Genomic DNA, 21166 nt, shown 5'->3' on the forward strand with positions numbered 1-21166 from the left:
GGAATTAGCTGCTAAGTACGGAGGATATCCTTCAGTAAAACACCTTTCAGGATATTAGCCTCAGTCTGTTCTGACCCTAAAATGAAAAGCTCTCAAGAGCTAAGTTATAGCTGGACATGGTAGCACATATCTTTTCCCACCACTTAGAAAAGGTACAGCAAGAGAATCAAACATTCAAGGCCACTGGGCTATGTGGTAAATTACAGGGCAACCCAAAATATATTTCAGAGCATTATCTTATAATGTCTTTTTTTAAAATGTCTTATAAATAAATAAATAAGTGGACTAGGTATGTTGCTGAGTAGTAGAGTGTTAACATGGTATGCAAAAGGTCCTGGTTACATCCATAGAAAAAAATTAAGAAAAAATTAAAAAGAGCCAGGTGGTAGTAGCACACACCTTTAATCCTAGCATTTGGAAGGCAGAGGTAGGCGATCTCTGAGTTTGAAGCCAGCGTGACCGATAGCCAAGGCTGTTACACAAAAAACCCTGTCTCAGGCCGGGCGGTGGTGGCGCACGCCTTTAATCCCAGCACTTGGGAGGCAGAGGCAGAGGCAGGCGGATCTCTGTGAGTTCGAGACCAGCCTGGTCTACAAGAGCTAGTTCCAGGACAGGCTCCAAAAACCACAGAGAAACCCTGTCTCGAAAAACCAAAAAAAAAAAAAAAAAAAAACAAAAACCCTGTCTCAGCTGGGCAGTGGTGGTGCATGCCTTTAATCCCAGCACTCGGGAGGCAGAGGCAGGCAGATCTCTGTGAGTTCGAGGCCAGTCTGGTCTACAAGAGCTAGTTCCTAGACAGGTTCCAAAGCTACAGAGAAGCCCTGTCTTTAAAAAAAAAAAAAAAAAAAAAAGTAAAGAAAAGAAACCCTGTCTCAAGAAAAAAGAGAAAAGAAAGGCCAACCTAGGTAAGGCAATGCCATTTTACAACATTCTGACATTTTGTCAAGAGCTGGCTTTGAAAGATTCCTTAATTCAATTACAGATGAACAGTAAAACACTACAAAATAACCCTTCCCCTATTGGCTCCTCCAGTAAAGTCAAGTTTTCCCACTCACTACTTGGTAATTACAGACTACAACCATCCCCCTAAATGACTTAATATGAGTAACCCAATTATACTCCAACTTTCAAGAACTCCTAGGACCTTTGCTAGCTTCCTGCAATGCTTTTTCCAAAGAAGCCCCTGAGGAGAACCTGGCATTTGATATGTCCAATTGGCCAAACCAGACTGGCTGATAAAGCCCAGGAAGAGATTCATAACCACATCTTACTTCACTGACAATACTCTAGAATATAGTCAATATATGCTAAGAGATGAAGCTAGCTAAGTCCCATATCCTCCTCTGGGAGCTTAAGAGGCTCCAGGAGACATTTCCCTTCTTCCCACCTCAGCCCCTCTTACCCTGGCACAGTTTAACAAGGCCCATGACAATGATGGCAATGAGTGCCACAACCTTGGCATATGTGAATGTGTCTTGTACTCGTGTGCCCCACTTGACATAGGCACAGTTCACAAATGTCAGCAGACCTAGAAGGAAAATCACAGTGTCACTGGTAGGCTTGAACTGAGCACACAACCCCAACCTCTCTACAGAAAGCATCTTTCTACCCTCCCTGCCTAAGTTAGAGGAACAACGGGTCCGTGAGAACTAGAACAGGTAAACAGGAGGAGCAGCACCTATGAATGCCCTACACTATATCCAAAGATACTAGGGCATGCATGAACACATATATGTTCTAATGCCAGAACCACTGCTGGGAATGTTTCCCAGCACCAAGAATGGCTGGCCTCACTTCATTAGCCTCACTTTGCCCACTCTTTTCAAGCCAGATTCCAGGAAAAAAAAAATTAACAAATAATGTAAATTTGAATATTGATGACCATCTAATGTCTTATACCTGTGACTGTTATATACTTGACAATTTCAGAGGCATCCTCACTATCAATTCTGACAAATCCCCAAAAAGAGATGTCTGTTCCCCACTTGTATGATGTGGACTGCATGGTGACCATTCCTGCTTGACAAAGCTTCGGCATTTAGACACTGCAGACCACATTTCTCCAGCACCTTTTTACATTCATTTTTAATGATTTTCAATATTAATGTCTTTCACTTTGGGAAATTTTGTGTGGGCTTTGGTAAAGGTTAAAAATGTACAATGGCAGTCTCTCTAAACAAAATAATTCTTTGGGAAAAAATAATCTCCATCACCTTGGAACCAAGAATTCCGAATTACAATCAAACAGTAAAATTAAAAGATTTACTAGGCACACCTGATCCCAAGGACGAAATACCTACAGTTCAGATCCAAAGCCTGAGGTCATTAAGGGCAAAAAGTTCAGTTAATAGAGAAATCAGAACGGTAAAGTAATGAAAAAAGAGTAAGACATGGGGGCCTTCTCTTCTGGGAGCATTGTGAGGGGACAGACCCATATAGTAAGACTAAAAAATTGTAGTATAGATAGGGTCTGCTCCCCAGAAGTCCTTTTCCCAGGGTCAAGCACTTAGATAGGGTCTCCATTCTCTCAGGAGCTTGAGGAAAAGTTCCTACTTGATAAAGTAGTCATTCTTCTTATCTCTAGCAAGAGGCTCTTGTTTGTGGCCCTGCCATTAACGTGACTGGTGCCTATAGTCAAGATCAATGCTAGACTCCTCAACTCTTGATCTCAATCCACACCCCAGCTCCTTGTCTCCTGTTTAATATTATGTGCAACTATAGAAAACAAAAGGTGTAGTCTTTTTCTCAATTAAATTCTGCTGGCAGCCATCCCAATTTACCCCTCTTTGGGACCTGAAACAACCTCCCCACAGCAGGTATCTGGCACTCATCTATGAGGAAACTAAGGCTAAGAGAGGCTTGCACTCCCAAGTTCAAATGATCTTCCTGAGCCCATTCTGATGCAACCTGCCAATTGTCAGTGAATCCTTTGGAGAGTTGAGCCTTCCTCAGAGCTTCTTAGGTCCATGTCACCTCAGCTACCTTTAGGCTCCATGCTAACATACCTCAATACCATCTAAACCCTGTAGATTACTGATGGCTGTGAACTGCTACCTGGCTGAGGCTTAACACACAAAGAGAACTCTGTTCCTGAACATAAAGGACAGCTCTGATCTAGGGGAGAACATGAGAATAATTATCCAGGGCTTCTACAAGAAGGAACATAGTGACACTTCTAAGTACTGTCCCAAGCTTACAAAAACAAAGCAAAAATATAAATATATACCTTGTGGTAGTTTGAATGCAAACACCACCCCTAGGCTCATATATTTAAATGTTTAGTCACCAGGGAGTACTAGGATTGAGACCTGTGGCCTTGTTGGAGGGAGACTGTCACTGGGGGTGGGTTTTGAGATTTCAAAAGCTCAAGCCAGGCCCAGAGTCTTTCTCTGCCTGTGGATTAGAATGTAGCTCTCAACTGCTGTTCCAACACCATGAGTGCAGTACCACCATACCCCTACCATGATGATAATGTACTATTCCTCTGAAAGCAAGCTCCCAATTAAATGTTTTTTTTTATAAAGTTTTACAGCCCATTCTTTCAACCTCCTGCACATACTCCCACCTACTTTTCCTTTAGGTGGACTGTCTCTTACTTATGCCAAATGCATACATAAAACGTTTCTCCCTCTTGCCACAGCCATCACTAACATCTACTTCCAAGGTCTAGCTCAGCCCTTACTCCCTCTGAAAATCTTTCCCAGCCCAAGATCCCTCTCGCCTTCATTCCCACTTCACAATAGTTCAGTATCAAATGCTATAGTCCTGATTCCAGGAGGTGGTTCCCTAAGGTATCTCAGTCTTCTTTCTGAGAGACCACAAACTCTCAGATGACAACAAGCTTACAGTGTGTCTAAAGCTCTTGTCCAGCAAAGAAGGGAGCTGATGAACCCTGGCTGGAGGCAAGCTAACAGCCGATTCCCTTGGGCAATTCTAAATGACCATATGTTACAGAATAGCCTCCATGGTGTCCTAGGAGCTTCACTTAACATGCTGCTAAATAGGGCTAAAGAGTTGGCTTGGTGGTTAAGAGCACTAGCTGCTCTTCCAGAGGACCTGGGTTCAATTTCCTGCACCTAATTGGTGACTCACAACCACCTGTAACTCTAGTTTTAAGAGAACTGATATCCTCTTCTTTGCTAACACACACACACATAAAATAAAAATAAATATTTTTTAAAAATAGCTGGCTTTGGGGCACACACCTTTAATCCCAGCACTCAGGAAGCAGAGGCAGGCGGATCTCTGAGTCTGAGGTCAGCCTGGTCTACAAAGTGAGTTCAAGGGACGGCCAGGGCTCTCCTCAGAAACCCAGTCTCAAGGGGGGAAATGCTGCCAAATAGTATGTGTGCTCATCAGTCAGACATCTAAGGTGGACACATAATGAAGTAATTACATGTAATTGGGGACACAATGGTTAACTAGGCTGTTGAGAGAGGGATACCCCAAAGAATGTATGCTACTGAAAAATCTTCACAGGGATCAACTGCTGATCAAAATTCTCTCTTTGGCTAAGCCTGGATCAGCTAACATACATAGTTAACAGTCACCAGTAAACCACAGGCACTAATATAATAAGCACATTTTGGGGTACTTGTCCATCTCCTTCTTAGAACTTTCTCTCTCTCCTTATCAGAGATGCCAAACAATGGATCCAAGCCGGCCTTATAAATTATCCCTCCCAGAATACCGAAAGAGTGAGTCTATCTAATAGCAACAGGGTACTCTGAGAGTCTAGAACTACACCAAGTCAAAGACCATAGAAACCCTAACAGCAGAATATAAACCACACACAAAGGAAGAAAGCAGGAACATAAAATTAGAAGGCCTGAACTCGTGAGAAAAAGACTGAAACACTAGGAAATGCACAGAAATGGATAGAAAAGACAGAGACAAGACACAAAGAAATGGGAACAAGGGGGAGACCGAAAACTGGACACCATAGGAGGCACAAAAGCCCAGCTGGACTCACTGAGTATGCCTCACAACCTCAGCCCAAGTGCCAGGCACTAACTAGTCGCAGTCTTGCTCCTCCCCACCCCCTATCCTTCTCCAGTCTTCCTGCAGGTGTAGCCCTTTCTATACACAAGTAAACACAGCCCGCAGTGAAGGGAGAGTCATGACTGTATTAGCAAGATGAGTGAAGGCATGCCTCAGGAAGTCCTGCAGGACCCATTCCAACAGCCAGCTGAGCAGGCACAAAGCACCTGGTCAGTAAAGCTGACTGAGAAAAAGACTAACGAGCTGGAGCAAGGGAGCCTCTTACTATGATGCAGTCTTTTACATTTATTCACCCAGCACATATGCTTCTTACTCAACGAAAGTAGTTAATGAGAGCCAGCACATTTGCCAGAAACTGCAGGCCAGTGGGATGAAGTGAGTCAAGTGCCTTGGGAATGCCCCTACTCCCTCTCAGGGAATCAGGCACAGGAATACCAAAACAGAGTAGATCCTTCCTTAGAGGCTGGCCCCATGCGCCGAGCTTGCCTCATACTCTCAGTCCTGCCAAAGAACACAAGTCTACCAAGCAGAAGCCAAGTCCCTTGACTACTTGCCTGCTTCTAATTAGTAAACAAAATTTCACCACAGGCCCCCACCCCTTACGCTTCCAAGATCGCCCAGCCCCATCCAGCTGAGTCTGGAGGCCAGGTACTCAGACTCTAGTGCTACAACTCAAACCCTCAAGTCTTCTCTCTTTTGACCCTATTTCCATTGACAGACCCTTAGGATAGTTTCCTCTCGGCAGCACTACTGACATTTTGGGCCAGTAAGACTATATCCTGTTTGGCAACATGTTCAACACCACTCCTTGCCTCTACCAATAGATAACCGAAGCACTGCTTCCCAATAACTGTATCCCAAAGATGTCTCCAGATACTGCCAAACGACATCTTTGAGCCAAACTAACCTCCCACTGAGAAGCACTGTTTTAGGGTAACAAGTAAGACAACCGGAAATCTCACCACCACCACCAAACTGTAGCATGAGAATGCAGTGGGGTGTAGATGGAAAAGCAGTGGATGAGGCTGCAACAATTTCAGGGGTCACACCTTCAGAGGTCAACAAAACAATACAAATGTGAGGGCTGGAGAGATGGCACCGCAGGGCTTGCTGCCCTTCCACAGAGCCTGAATTTGGTTCTCAACATGTATGGTGACCAACTTAGAACTGCCTGTACCACTGGCTCCAGGAGATCCAACACCCTCTTCTGGTTTCTGTGGGCTCCGCATACATGTGGCACACTTACATACACACACAAAAACACCACACACACACACAAAGGCAAAACAATCTTTAAAAAAAATTAATATGTAGCCAAGAAAAAAGTATACACCTTTAATACCAGCACTAAAAGGCAGAGGCAGGCAGATTTCTATGATATTCAGGCTAGCCTGGTCTACATAGTGAATTCTAGGCCAGTCAGGGCTACAAAGCAAGACCCTATCTCAAAAAAAAAAAAAAAAAAGGCACTACAAATGAGAAAGGAAAGGCAACAAAGTCTGGATATAAAGTGAGCGGAGGAGGCTGGAGAGAGGGCTCCGTGGTTAAGAGAACTGGCTCTTCCAGAGGCCCTGAGTTCAATTCCCAGCAACCATATGGTAGTTCACAACCACCTGTAATAAGTAATGAGATCTGATGCCCTCTTCTGGCATGCAAGCATACGTGCAGAGCACTCATAAAAAAAAAAAAAAAAATTAAGAGGAAACAGAAAACTGCTAGTTCCAGTACAGCCAGGACTGTTACATAGAGAAACCCTGTATCGAAGAAACCAAAAAAAGAAAAAGAAAAAGACACCTAAAGCTAGGTATAGTGGCACATGCTTTTAATACCTACACTTGGGAGGCAGAGACAAGCAGATTTCTTTGAGTTCAAGGTCCATGTGGTTTACATAGTGAGTTCTAGGGCTCTCAGAGTTACACAATGAGACCTTATCTGAAAAATTTTAAATAAAACTTTAAAATACTTATTTTTATTATTTAATTATGCAAATGTGTATGCCTACATGTGGGTTATATGCACTTGAGTGTGGGTAACCATTGAGGCCAGAGGCACTGGTTAACCCTGAAGTTGGAGTTACTGAGCCACCGGATGGAGGGACTTGGAACTGAACTCAAGTCCTCTGGAAGAACAAACAGTAAGCACTAAGTGTTCTCAATGGCTGAGCCATTGCTCTGGCCTTTGTGCAATCTCCCAACAAGGTGGACTCCTCTAATGTCTCAATTTTCAACCAACAAGGTAGACCTTTCTATGTCTTCCTTTCCAAACGTCATTCCCCAGCCTATCTAAGGCCTCATGCAGGATCCAGTGCAGAGCTTTCATTTTCACTTCATAACCTATGTCCCCTGAGACCATGTTGCTCTCAGTGTCATGCCAAACAGTCCCCCTTCTACCACATCCAAGCTCTGTTTAAAGTCTGAGTCTATGACCTAAGCCTCATTGGTTAGAATTCAATATGGTTTTCAGACTTGGCCTTCCTTCTAACAGATTCCTTCCCTTAGATCTGAATTCTGGGAATGTCTGAGTTTCTAGGAAAGAGAGCTCATAATACTAGTCCTAAGAAATCTGGGTAAAAATACACTGTGAGTGAAAAAGCACGAGAAACCACATGGTCTATATTTCAAAGAGGTGATGCCGCTCCTGCAATCAAACGATAAATTCTTGGTATGGGGATGGGCTTTCCAAGCCCAAGAAATCGTGGGACGAATCCTAACAGAGGGTGGGAGGCTAGCAAGTGAAAAATAATCCTCTTTCTATGTGTCAAAAATTTTAGGGAGGGGGCTGGAGAGATGGCTCAGTGATTAAGAGCATTGCCTACTCTTCCAAAGGTCCTGAGTTCAATTCCCAGCAACCACATGGTGGCTCACAAGCATCTGTAATAACATCTGGTGCCCTCTTCTGGCCTTCAGGCATACACGCAGACAGAATATTGTATACATAATAAGTAAATAAATAAATCCCTGTCTCGAAAAACAAAACAACAATAACAAAAAAAAATTGTCAATAAGTTATATACACAGCCAAAGTTTTTGCAAGCAGAGATAAAGAACAGAATATGATTAAGTACTTCTGGCAGCACAGCGTTAAGAAATACAAGATTCAGGGCTGGAGAGATGGCTCAGTGGTTTAGAGCACCGTCTGCTCTTCCAAAGGTCCTGAGTTCAATTCCCAGCAACCACATGGTGGCTTACAACCATCTGTAATGAGATCTGGCGCCCTCCTCTGGCGTGAGGGCATACATGGAGGCAGAATGTTGTATACATAATAAATAAATAAATCTTTAAAAAAAAAAAAAAGAAACACAAGATTCTATGCTAGCCAAAGCACTAGCTCTGGGTAAATCCATAGCAATCTCCTCTTGTTTCCATGATTTCACACTGAATATCCTTTTCTCCACCCCTAAAAGAAAAGAAAATAAATAGGGACCCCTGGAATCTCTGACACTCTGTGCAGTGGCAGCAGGCAGAGGTTGTTTACCAAGTCAGTGTAAAGAAATCTGAAACACCAATGGGAAAAGGCCATTTGGTATGGTGCCCGCTGCTTAGAACAGGCCATCAAGAGCAGCAGTGGGGACGGAGAGCCCTGATTGCTCTTTGGGCTGAAGAGGGAGGGGGAACGGATTGGGGGAGGGGGAGGGAAAGGGGAGGCGGGGGGGGGGAAGAGANAAAAAAATAAAAAAAAAAAAAAAAAAAAAAAAAAAAAAAAAAAAAAGAGCAGCAGTGGCAGGAAAGAGGGTGTCCTGTGGGACTTGGGACCCCATCATCTAGAAAAGCCTATTTCCTCATTGATGCCTTTAAACTAGTTTCTAAGAAAAGCTGAGAGCACAAGGCCTTAGCTCTGACTTGTTCCCTGAGATAAGTTACAAACAGTGATGTTGACACCTTTCAAAACACCTGACCCTCTCAAAAAAACACAAGACATGTATCAACCTGTCACATAGAGCAAGGAACAGAAATACGGGACAGCTAAGAACAAGAGAAACTCAAGGTCCCAAACACCATGAACAGATTCAAACTTCTCCCATCCTTTGTTTACTTAGCTCTCAGAACCAAATAAGTGATGAGATTATTTTTTCAAAAGGTATGAGACCTCACACCTTCCCTCATCCCCAAAGAGCAAAATATGACATTCAGGTTTCAGTAATCATACAAGTAATACAGTACCCACACCTCCGCATATGCCCCTGCCTCACCCCCATACTTACATATGCAGGCAGCAGCAAGAAGACGGCAGGCCGCATATGGAGGATCACAGGTGGGGAAGGAGGGCTTGATGATATAGTTGGCGAAGGTGATGGCGATGATGGCCTGACTGGTGGGCTCAACAATTAGCAGTGAGACCCACAGACGGATAAAGGCAATGAAGCCCCCAAAGGCCTCTAGAATGTATGCATAACTGGCCCCTGACTTGGTGATAGTGGTTCCCAGTTCTGCATAACAAAGGGCACCCACAACAGAAAAGAGCCCACCAATGGCCCACACAATTAGTGACAACCCATAGGAAGCAGTATATTTTAGGACACCCTTGGGTGAGACGAAGATCCCTGAGCCAATCATGTTGCCCACCACCAGGCTGATCCCATTCAGCAAGGAGATCTCCTTCTTCAGCTGCATAGTCTCTGGAGACCCTTGAGATGGTGAGCTGGCATCTTCTTTTACAGTGTGCTGGTTGGCCTTGGGGAGAAGATGGTAGGTGGGTATGGGACTCCCAAGTTCCCTGGCTTCCATGGTAAATGGTTCCTGTACACCTGTGTTACTGTGGCCTGGCAAAGAAAACAAGGGTGTCATGTCTAGAGCAGGAGCTAGTGGCTCTGGCTTAGTCAACACTTGCCAGGCAGACAATTTCCCTGCCCACCACCTGCTTAGGTAGAACGTGCAACACACAAAACACAACAGGCTTGTCTCGGTTTCACTTAAGATACAAGCAACTGGAGGTGATTTATTTGTTTATTTATTTATTCAAGGCAGAATTTTTTTCCTGGAACTAGCTCTTGTAGACCAGGCTGGCTTCAAACTCACAGAGATCTGCCTGCCTCTGCCTCCCAAGTGCTCGGATTAAAGGTGTAATGTACATTGAAGTTTTGCCTTTGTATATCTGTGTGAGGACGCCGGATCAGATCCTCTGGAACTAGACAGAGTTACAGACAGTTGTGTACTGACATGTGGGTGCTGGGAATTGAACTTGGTGCTCTTTAAGTGCTAAGCCATCATCTCTCCAGTTCCATAAATAGGCATTTCTACAGGCATTCAACTAGATGTGGAAAGATCTGCAGTTACATGGAAGGGTTAAGAAGATGCTAAGAGAGAGTATATCATCATTAATATAGCTTTGTGTGGTGGCACACAAATGTAATCCCAACATTCAGAAGATTGAGGCAGGAAGACTCTAAATTCCACGTGGTGGTGCACACCTTTAATCCCAGCACAGGGGTGGCAGAGGCAGGCAGATATTTGAGTTCAAGGCCAGCCTGATCTACACAGTAAGTTCCAGGACCACCAGGACTACACGGAGAAACCCTGTCTCATAAACCAAAACAAACAAACAAAAAAAAAAAAAGGAAAGAAAGAAAGAAGAAAGAAAGCAAACCATGATTGCAGAGACCTTCCTGAAAACACATAGAATCATGTGTAGCCTTACTCTCCACATTACCGCTTACTGATTCAATGCCTTTCTTTTCTCAACAATCTAAGAGATGGGGCTGAAGAGCTGACTCAGCGGTTACCAGCACTGGCTGCTCTTCCAAAGGACATGGGTTCAATTCCCAGCACCCACATGGCAGCTCACAACTGTCTGTAACTCCAGTTCCAGAGGATCTGACATCCTCACACAGAAAACAAGTAAGCAAAAACCCCAATGTAGGGGGCTGGAGAGACGACTCAGAGGTTAAGAGCATTGCCTGCTCTTCCAAAGGTCCTAAGTTCAATTCCCAGCAACTACATGGTGGCTCACAACCATCTGTAATGGAATCTGGTGCCCTCTTCTGGCCTGCAGACATACACACAGACATAATATTGTATACATAATAAATAAATAAATAAATATTTTTAAAAAACCAATGTACATTAAAAATAAATAATTTTAAAAAAAAAAGAATCTAAGAGATTACAAGATTATAAGAGAGAAGGGGAAAGGGACACCCAGGGGCACCCTAACTTGGAGCTAACTTGCCATTGGCTTATTCACTTTCCTCTTAAGCGTGCTCCTTACCACAATCTATGCTACAAAGTGATTCTCCCAAAACGATTTCTAGTCTTGTCACCTACCCAAAGTCACAGCCTCCTTAGTTACAGACCCAGCACTGGAAAACATCACGATGAGATGGCATGTGTGTACACATTCATTCCCTTTGGACCAACCCAAGAGAGTAGATTCTACTGTCTTACCTAAGAAGGCTATGTCAAAAGAAGACAGGCAATCTCCTGACTCTATGCAAGCTGGCCTCTCTTCCTTAATTCCTGTGCTAATCACAGGTCACCTTTGGGAAAAGGAATGTAGTGGGCCATAAAATTGCCATCAAGGAACCATTCCTTAAAGGTCACAGGATAACTTCTAAAGGTAAGAATAGATGATACTCGTAAACAGGTGCATAGCCCAACTGTCAGAAAGGCATTGTCCAGCAGCCAATGGGAGCGGATGTAGACCCACAGGCAAACACTAGGCAGAGCCAGGGAACCCAGAAGAACAGGAGGAGGGACTGTGGGAGCCAGAGAGTACGAGGACAACAGGAGAACACAGGCCATAGGGGTCACAGACTGAAGTGACAAACACAGACCCTGTATGGGTCTGAGCTAGGTCCCCTGCACGTTATGGTTGTGTGGCTTAGTGACTTGTGGGACTCCCAACAACAGGGGTGGGGGGTGTCTCTGACTCTTTTGCCTGCTCTTGGGACCGTTTTCTTCCTACCTGGTTGCCATGTTTAGCTGTGATAAAAGGATTTGTGCCCAGTTTTATGGTACCTTGTTAAGCCATGTTTCGTGAATATCCCTGGTACGGTTGTTTTTTTTTTTTTTAAGGGAAACAGGAGGAGTTGATCTGGGGGAAAGGGACTGGGTGGAGTAGAGGGAGGGGAAACGACGGTCAATGTAATACATAAGAGAAGAATAAAAGTTAAAAAAAGAACAGAATCAATATAGCGGGGGGGGGGGGGAATCAAAGGTTACTATTTAGTAACCCTCACCTAAAGAAAGAAAAAGCATGGGGCTGAAGAGCAGAACAAAAATAAAACAAAATGTCTATACCAGAGCCTGGCTTCACAGGGCTAAAGCAAAGGAACCCAAGGTCATTTGAGTGTGAGAATCCTGGGAAACAGAGAAAATTCATACCTCCACAGACACCACTCAAAACTCTTGTTTGACTTGTCCCAATAGTTCCAAGAGTCTGGACCTAGGCCCGAGTTAAAAAACTTGTCTGGGGCATGAGAAGAGTAGAGCCCGGCTACCTCTACTTTAATAAGCCCAGACTTTGAGAACATTTTTCATTCTTGGAACTAAGCTCTATGCAGGTTCCCTATGCAAGCATGTGGAAGCATATTTGTTTCACATGAATGTCAAGTGAGTCCAGGTTTCCATGGGAACAAATCCAGCAAACAGCCAGGAGTCCATGCTCATGTAAGAGTAAGGTACAAAGAGACCTTTGGGGTCTAGATACTCAGCATACAGACAGGATGAAAAGCCTGGCCCTAGAGGCTACTCCAGCGTCCTCTAGTCCATCAGAACTTAGAGAGAGTGAGGGTTACCAGGTATCCCTTGTGTACTTGTATAGCTTGGCACTAGTGTGTCTGATGTGGCTTTATTCAATGGGTCTGACACACTAGACAAACTCCCCAGTGGCTTGCTCTGGAAGAATGTGCTACAATCAGTCACAGCCCCAGAACACCTCTGGCCTAGAATTGCTGAATTAGTTTAGGAAGGACTCCACTCCTTCAGCTAAGAAGAAAGCTCTTTTCTTCACTCAGTAACCAAATGCAATTATCACTATGAGCCTGTCCTTAGCTAAGGTAATTAAAACCCCTATCTTATTTTAACACAAGAGCAAAACTGTGAAATAACTACAGCAAACTCCCTGAGGACAGATGGCTAAATTCCTGCCTTGCTTGGCTACAAAACCCCAAGGCCATTCCTTACCTTTCCTCTAAATCTAACTCCCACTTCACATTCCTCTAGAAACCAGCCAAGCATCTCATCCGCTAGGATTACATGTAAAGACACAGCAGTGAGCAGTCAATAAGGGCATGGATCATGTCCTCAGAACAAAATAACAGTATGATAAGGCAGCATGGAAATAAGAAAGAATTGAGATCAGAAACTCCACAGTCAAAAACCAGAATTCACCAGCTAGCTGTACCTCAACATTCTCTGACCTTCAGCTGTTCTTCCCAAAAGCCTCACTGACCTTCTGTGAGTATTGCACTAAACAATATAAAACTGCTCAATAAAATATAAAGGCCTGGGTCAGAGAGATGGCTCAGTGGTTAAAGACACTTGTCACCAAGCCTGATGACCTGAATTGGACCCCCACAACCCACATGGTAGAGAGATCCACCTACCACAGTTGTCTTTGACCTTTACACACATGCATTCATGCACACACACAAATATATATAAATGTAATAAAAAATTTGAAAATGAAGAGGAGGTGATAAAATTAGGTCAGATTCTTGAGAAAGATTAGAAGACAATTTGTACACAGTCTCAAAAACCAAAAGAGGAAAAAGTAACAGCAAAAAAAAAAAAAGAAGAAAGAAAATTTTTGTGTTTGAGAAGAGAACAGGAAATTCTGGTAAAAACCACTGAGAAGTATAACCTCTGTGTCAGGCAAAGTAAACCAGAAAGATCAATCCCACCTAGACACAAGGAAACTGAGGCTGTACCAGGAAAAAGAGAAAACCTCCCTGCTTCCCATTCCCAATAAGAGTTTGCACCCAGAAAAAAGCAACAGCAGTACAAGACCCAGAGTATAGCAAACTGTACACTGAGAAGGGATAAAACTGAGAATAGAAAATACACTTTGAGAAAAAGTCTTCCCTGTAGGAAAGCAAACCAACCCCAAGCACAAAGAAACACCAGAGGAATGTGAAGGTAAGGTTACCCAAGGCACCATAGCAACAACAAAACCCAACACAATTCTATAATTGGTTCGAACTCTTCTACCAACAACCTTGCAATAGAGTCATACCTATTTTTCAGAATAAATTTCTCCTGTTCTACAAACTATGGCAATGACTAACAAATAAGGAAAGAAAAAAAACAGCAAGAAAAATAACCCACTATCAAGAGGCAAGATAACAAACATAATGAGAAACATCAAATAGACTGTTTAAAATGGCTATGATGGGGAGAGGGCATGGGCAGATGCAACCAGCTGCGTGTGGTCCTGGCTACTTACTTAGAGGCCTGAGACAGGAGTATCACTTAAGCCCAGAAGTTCAAGACCAGTCTGTATAACACAGCAATACTTCATTTAAAAAAAAAAAAAAAGAAGTTGGGCAGTGGTGGCTCACACCTTTAAACTCAGCAGAGACAGGAGGATCTCTGTGAGTTCGAGGCCAGTCTGGTCTACAAGAGCTAGTTCCAGGACAGGTTTCAAAGTCACAAGGAAAAAAACCTGTCTCCAAAAACCAAAATAAATAAATAAATACATAAATAAATAAATAAATAGAAAATTTATTTCAGGCTATAGTGGTGATGCACAATTTTAATCCCAGCAAGCAGGAGGCAGGAGTAGGCATACCTCTATGAGTTTGAGACCAGCGTGGTTTACAGAGTGAGTTCCAAGACAGGCTCCAAAGCTACACAGAGAAACCCTGTCTCGAAGAACCAAAAATAAATAGAAAGAGAGAGAGAGAGAGAGAGAGGAACAAAAATTGAAATTGAAGGAGTGGGGGGTACTGAGGAGACAGCTCAGTGCTTCCTATATAATCATAAGGTACTTTCTCAAAAACACCAGGTGGTTAAGCATAGTGGTTAGTAGCACATGCCAGCACTGAGGAGGCAGAAGCAGGAGGACTTCTGTGAGTACCAGGTCAGCCAGTATTTAACACACACACTCTCAAAAAACCCCACAAGGTGACCACTAACTTACACACACACACGCATGCACACAGACATGCATGCACACAAAAAGCAACACATACAATGACTACAGTGAGTTTGGGAATATAGCTCAGTGTCTGGGTGCTTGCATCAGACCCTGGGTTCAATCCTAGGCCTGCAAAAAGTGAGACTAAAATAACTGTGATTAGTAGATTAAAAGGCTCTAAACTCAACAATAAGAGGAACAAACGTAGAAAATCATGAGTCAGAATAGAGAAAATAAAATGGTAAAATATATAAAAGCTGTAGGACAATAAAAGCTGTAGAACAATAGTCTGAAGTAAGGGGAGGGAGACTATTTTAAACTTTTTTAGGCTATAAATGAAGCCAGAAGCAAAAACTGCAGAAATGTAGCACAAAGGAAAAAAGAATGCCTGACAATACTATCATAAAGAATAGGAGGCAAAATTGAGAGAATACTGTATAAAGTTCTTACATTATAGTGAAGGAATATCTTATTTAAGGGTAGACTGTAATTAAAGACTCATGAGGCTAAAGTATAGCTCAGTGGTAGAGAACTTGCCAGACATATAATTATGGCCCTATGCCCTGGAGGCCAGTAATAAAAGATTTACACGGTAAAATTAGGGCAACAATTAAAAAATATTAAAGATGTATAAATAACAGGCCAACAGTAGAGAGCTGAGTGTGATGGCATATGTCTATACACCAGGCTGGCCTCACAGGAGTCCTGAGCCCTGGGACTAGAGGTATCCATCAAGTCTATCAAAAATAGCAGGCTTGGGCTGGAGAGATGGCTCAGCGGTTAAGAGCGTTGCCTCCTCTTCCAAAGGTCCTGAGTTCAATTACCAGCAACCACATGGTGGCTCACAACCATCTGTAATGAGATCTGGTGCCCTCTTCTGGCCTGCAGGCATACACGTAGAAAGAATATTGTATACATAATAAATAAATATTAAAAAAAAAGCGGGCTTTAAGCAAGTTATATAACTATATTTAATATAAATTATCTAAATACACCAAGTAAAAGATGCTGTTAACAGTGTTAGATTGACTATAAAGAAAATCTCAATATGCAAACTATAGGAAATCACTCTAACTATGAAGACATAAATAAGTTACTGAGAAAAGAAACAAAAGAACCCAGACAGGCAGGGATAAAGCTCTGCTGACAGAGTATTTGCCTAGTACACACAAAGCCCAGGGTTTGTTCTCCAGTATCGCATAAAGCCAGTACAGATGCCCATGTCTATAATCTGAGGAGCTCTCAACAAGTTAAGGCAACATAATCAAAACAGTTTACCTGCTACTATATATCAGAGTTCTAGGCCAGCCTAGGCTACACAAGAATTTAACCTAGGTTACATAAAAGCCTGTTTCAAAAAAGAAAGAAAAAGCTGGGTGGTGGCAGTGCATGCCTTTAATCCCAGCACTCTGCAGGCAGAGGCAAGTGGATCTCTGTGAATTCAAGACTAGTCTGGTCTACAGAGCAAGTGCCAGGACAGGCTCCAAAGCTAGAGAAACCCTGTCTCGAAAAACCAAAAAGAGCCAGAGAGAGAGAGAAAGAAAGACAGAGAGAGAGAGAGAGAGAGAGAGCGCGAGCGAGCGCTGGAGAGATGGCTCAGCAGTTAAGAGCACTGCCTGTTCTTCCAGAGGACCCAGGTCCAACTCCCAGCACCCGCATGGCAGCTTTCAACTGTCTGTAACTCCATTTCCAGGGAACTATCATCTTCACACCAATGCACATAAAATAGTGCTAAATAATTATGAGCCCAGAAAAATGGCTTAGCAAGTAAACGGCACTTGCACAAATCTTATAAACCAAGCTCAATCCCTGGAGCCCATGAAAAGGCCAGACGCACATCTGTAATCCCAGCACTGGATGGCCAGAGGGGAGGCTGAGACAGGCAAGCCAGCAGGAAGCTTGTGGGCCAGATAGCCTGGGGTAAGCTAACAGTAACAATCAGCAAGAGAGATTTTGCCTCAACAAGGTGGAAGGTGAAAGCCAACTCCCTAAAATTGTCCTCTGACCTATAAATGCATTCCATGGCTCTTATGTGCCCACACTCACATACACATAAAAAATAAATGGAATTTAAAAAGCACACATAAGTAAAACAAAGCAAAAAGATGCTTTTGTTAAAGCTGGGTTTTTTTTAAAACAAAAATACATACACATAAGCATATATATCAGTTGTTTTTTCTTTTTGAGACAGTGCCTCTCTCTCAATCAGAAGCCAAGCTGTCCTAGAATGCAGTATTTAGAACAGATATTCTCTGTCACTGTGCTTTTCAGGTAAAAGCTGATGAAGTAATATAAATGACAAAAAAGTTTTTAATTCATTTACATTTAATCAGTCCCACAGTACCACAGATGCCCAAAAAAGGTCCCCACACCTATGTGACAGATATTGCCTATCCCATTCCCCACAGAGATCTGTAGAACCTCTGAAACAATGCAATGGAAACTGCTGGCATAAAGGGTCCATCTTAAGCCATTATTAAGCCTGGTATTAGAAATAGGCTATCAGCTAGGCAGTGGGTGCATGCCTTTAATTCCAACACTCAGGAGGCAGAGACAGGCAGATCTCTGTGAGTTTGAAGCCAGCCTGGTCTACAAGAGCTAGTTCCAGGACAGGCTCCAAAGCTACACAGGAAAACCCTGACGAAAGAAAGAAAGAAAGAAAGAAAGAAAGAAAGAAAGAAAGGAAGGAAGGAAGGAAGGAAGGAAGGAAGGAAGGAAGGAAGGAAGGAAGGAAGGAAGGAAGGAAAAAAGAAGTGGGTTATCAAAATTCTACCAAATCTTTTTTTTTTTTTTTTTTGGTTTTGAGACAGTGTTTCTCTATAGCTGGGATTTGCTGTCAAATCTTATACAGTAGTTAAAATAAATCAGTATAGATCATTCATAGTTACTAGTTCAATCTCTAAGATACTGACATCTCTAAAATAAAAAGACACATCCTTGGGCTGAGGGTGAGACCCAATGGGGAGAGTGTGTATTTAGAGACCCTTGATTCAATCCCCAGCACTGATATGAAAAGTGGAAAGAAACACAGCAGTTTCTAGCAGGATTCATCCTATTCTCCAGAATCCTGCTGCAGGTGGTAAAGGAGTTTACTAGATCCCTAAAATTTCTTCAGGAAAATTTAACAAGAAAATTATCATATGCAATTTTTAAGAAAAAGGTAAATCATATAAAAATGCAATCACAAAGAAAGTTGTAGATATATTTATTTTAACTTTTTTTTCAAGTAACAAAAATGATGTTTATTGTCTTATGAAGAATATCAAGTAACTGAGATACAATTTACTTCCCAATCACAATGGCTAAGATACTCATAGCTCTGCCAAGCCACCATGCCTTTAATCCCAGCATTTAGGAGGCAGAGGCAGGCAGGCCTGTTCTACAGAGTGAGTTCCCGGATAGCCAGGGCAACAGAGAGAAACCCTGTCTCAAAAAAAAAAAAAAAAAAAAAAAACCCACAACACTAAAACCAAAAAACAAACAAAACAAAAAACATAAGATAGAGGTAGGCACTGTAGTTCAGACCTATAATTCCAGCACCAGAGAGACTAAAAGTCCTCTCATTTACAGTTTGAGGCCAGCCTAGGCAACACTGAAACCATGTCTTGAAAAAAAATTAAAAAGACATAAATACATAATTCATTTACAAAACAAATTACATATGTTATGATGTTTTATAACACTGATTTTTGTTTTGTTTTTGGAGACAGGGTTTCTCTGTGTCATCCTGGCTGTCCTGGAACCCTCTTTGTAGACCAGGCTGGCCTCTTAAGCCTTTTTATTAGCATCATAGTCACAAAGTATGCAAATAACTACAGGTTCCTTTTCAGAGAGAGAGAGAGAGAGAGAGAGAGAGAGGAAAAACAAAAAACAGAGTGGTAATATTCACCTGTCACGAAATCAATGAGGATCCACGCTTTTTTAAGTTATTTCTCCACAAAACAGGTACCAAGAAAGGGCTAATTCTACTTCTCTGTTTTGGTCATTCAATCTCTGTAACAACAAATAAGTTCTTAGTTACTTGTCAAAAAATATTAACTTACAGAAAGCATCAGAGTATTTCCTCCTGTAAAATCTAAATTTTACATGCCCATTATTTCCTCTACCACATACAGGGTATGACTGACACACATTTGGTGTCAGAGACTACCCTGGTCATCTCAAGTCATAGGGATCTATTGCTCTAGAGTCCCAGGTCCAAAGAGCATCATGTACATAACTGTTGTAGAAACATCTCCACATTCTAGAGATTACAACAAGAATGCATGAAAGTCAGAAAATTCCTCTATTGAGATACTCCAAGATCAACCACATTAAAAAAAAAAAATCCAGATAAATAAAGAGGGTGAAGGGGAAAAAATCAGGTTCTCAAGGTTTTCTTTCTGTCTTTGTTGGTCTTCCTGTCTTTTTCTCTCGTTTGAGGAGGAACTAGGGATGATACCCAGAGATTTGCATATTGTATGCAAGTACTGTCAGAGGTTCTATATCCCCATCAGAGCTGTGACTTTTCTTTACATTTGCCAAGGAAGGAAAACCAAATATAACTCAACTAAACAGCCTAAGACCAAAGGCGGGAAGCAAAAGCCGGCTGTATGAAACCACAATGGGGCCTTAACCAAGTACGAAGCCTGGGCAGCTTCCTGAAGGGCCTCACCAGGTAAAGAGGTTAAAAAAAAAAAAAAAATCTCAGAAAGCAACAGCTTCAAGTCTGCTCCTGCTAAGTCTTCAAATCCCGGAGCAGCTCTCAGAAATCAGGCGCCAAACAGCTGAGCATCCTGCTACACAGCGGGTTAGGTCAGCTGCCCAAGCCTGAGCGGTTTCCCCCTCATTTACAGAAAAGGCGGAATTCCTTCCCACACGTAAGCCCCGTGTTTACGACTGATTCCCCAAGACTTGTTAAATTAGATGTTGATTTCTATTTATACTGGCCCATTACACAACACGGGGACAAGCCTTTGGACTTAGTGCTCAGCACAGAATTTTCAGAATGTTTCACAAATATTTCTGGACATTTGTGACATGAGATGGTCAAGGGAGATGACAAACTCGAGAGACTCAGAAGTGCCCCGGCCAGAGCACCGTGTTCCCGACCAACAATCCCTCAGCACTCTGAGTCCCAACACGAGTCAGAGTTTCAACAGCGCCAAGAAGCTGCATTCCGGCATTCGCACACCGCCCAGCTGTCTCTGCCCTCCTCACACTCGCGGGCTCCCGCACAACAGCTTCTCCCTCGCAGTCTCTGCTCCAGGGGATCCTTCACACGGCCACGGACTGCGAAGGAGCCCGTCCCTCTCACACTCAGTGTCGCACACTCTCGAGGTGCCCTCACGCCCACAGTTTTCCTCCTCACACTCTGGGATTTTTCCGTCACGCACACTGGGTCTCTGCCTCGCAGTTTTCTCTTTCACACACAGACCCCCTCACACACAGAGTCTTGCACACTCACAAAACCATCCAGGGTCTCTCTCACGCACACACGCACGCACGCGCCCGCTCGCTCGCTCGCTCGCTGGCTGCGCGTGCGTCTTCCTCACACCACCGTCCACTCAGGGCTCCACGCTCCCGGCGTCCTCCTCTCAGCCGCGGCGTCTCTCCCGCGCCCTCCGCCCCACGCGGTTTCCGGCCCGCATCCAGCACGCGGCGACGGTGGCCGAGCAGAGCGCTCGACCGCACACGAGACGTCCCGGACCGAAACGGAACCAGCCCCGGGCCGAACCGGAGCCAGCCCCTCACCTCCTCGCCCCCGCCAGTTAGCTCCCGGTGCCCCGGCACTGCCAGGATGCTCGGTCGCGCCGCCGCCGCTGCCGCTCAAGCCCCGCCCACGCCACGTCACTCGCACCGAATCGCGACAGCGCGCGCCGCCTGGGGACCCGGCTCGGAGCGGGGGGCCCCCAGGCGGCGTTGCTTCCGGGCACCAGAGCGCGCCGGGGCCCTAGGCGATCCGAGGGCCGCGTCGGGGGCCCCCACGGACTGTGACTCGGGTCCGGTCGCCCACTCCTGGGATGGCCACTCCCGGACGCCGCACGCAGTCACTTGAAGCCCGTGGGGATGCTGCGGCGTGGAGCTCTCGAGGGTCCCCACACTCCGTTTC

At 43.8% G+C, this 21166-nt stretch overlaps 1 protein-coding gene across 2 annotated transcripts in view; it reads right to left on the reverse strand.

Moving 5' to 3' along the window:
- Positions 1-20945, reverse strand: part of Slc7a6 (solute carrier family 7 member 6) — a 28529-nt gene extending 7584 nt beyond the window's left edge. Inside the window, exons 1-4 of one of the 2 annotated variants that reach the window (XM_050143964.1) lie at positions 20809-20945; positions 18965-19068; positions 9203-9760; positions 1403-1528 (exon numbers count right to left, since the gene is read on the reverse strand). In XM_050143964.1, the coding sequence (XP_049999921.1) occupies positions 1403-1528; positions 9203-9725 (649 nt within the window). In that variant the 5' untranslated portion in view covers positions 9726-9760; positions 18965-19068; positions 20809-20945. The remainder of the gene's footprint in view (positions 1-1402; positions 1529-9202; positions 9761-18964; positions 19069-20808) is intronic. The other variant, XM_050143966.1, reaches the window with a different exon arrangement.
- Positions 20946-21166: the final 221 nt, after the last annotated feature.

Source organism: Alexandromys fortis, unplaced genomic scaffold, assembly GCF_014885135.2.
Source record: "Alexandromys fortis isolate MF-2015 unplaced genomic scaffold, M_Fortis_MF-2015_v1.1 scaffold_1, whole genome shotgun sequence".
Classification (NCBI taxonomy): Eukaryota; Metazoa; Chordata; class Mammalia; order Rodentia; family Cricetidae; genus Alexandromys; species Alexandromys fortis.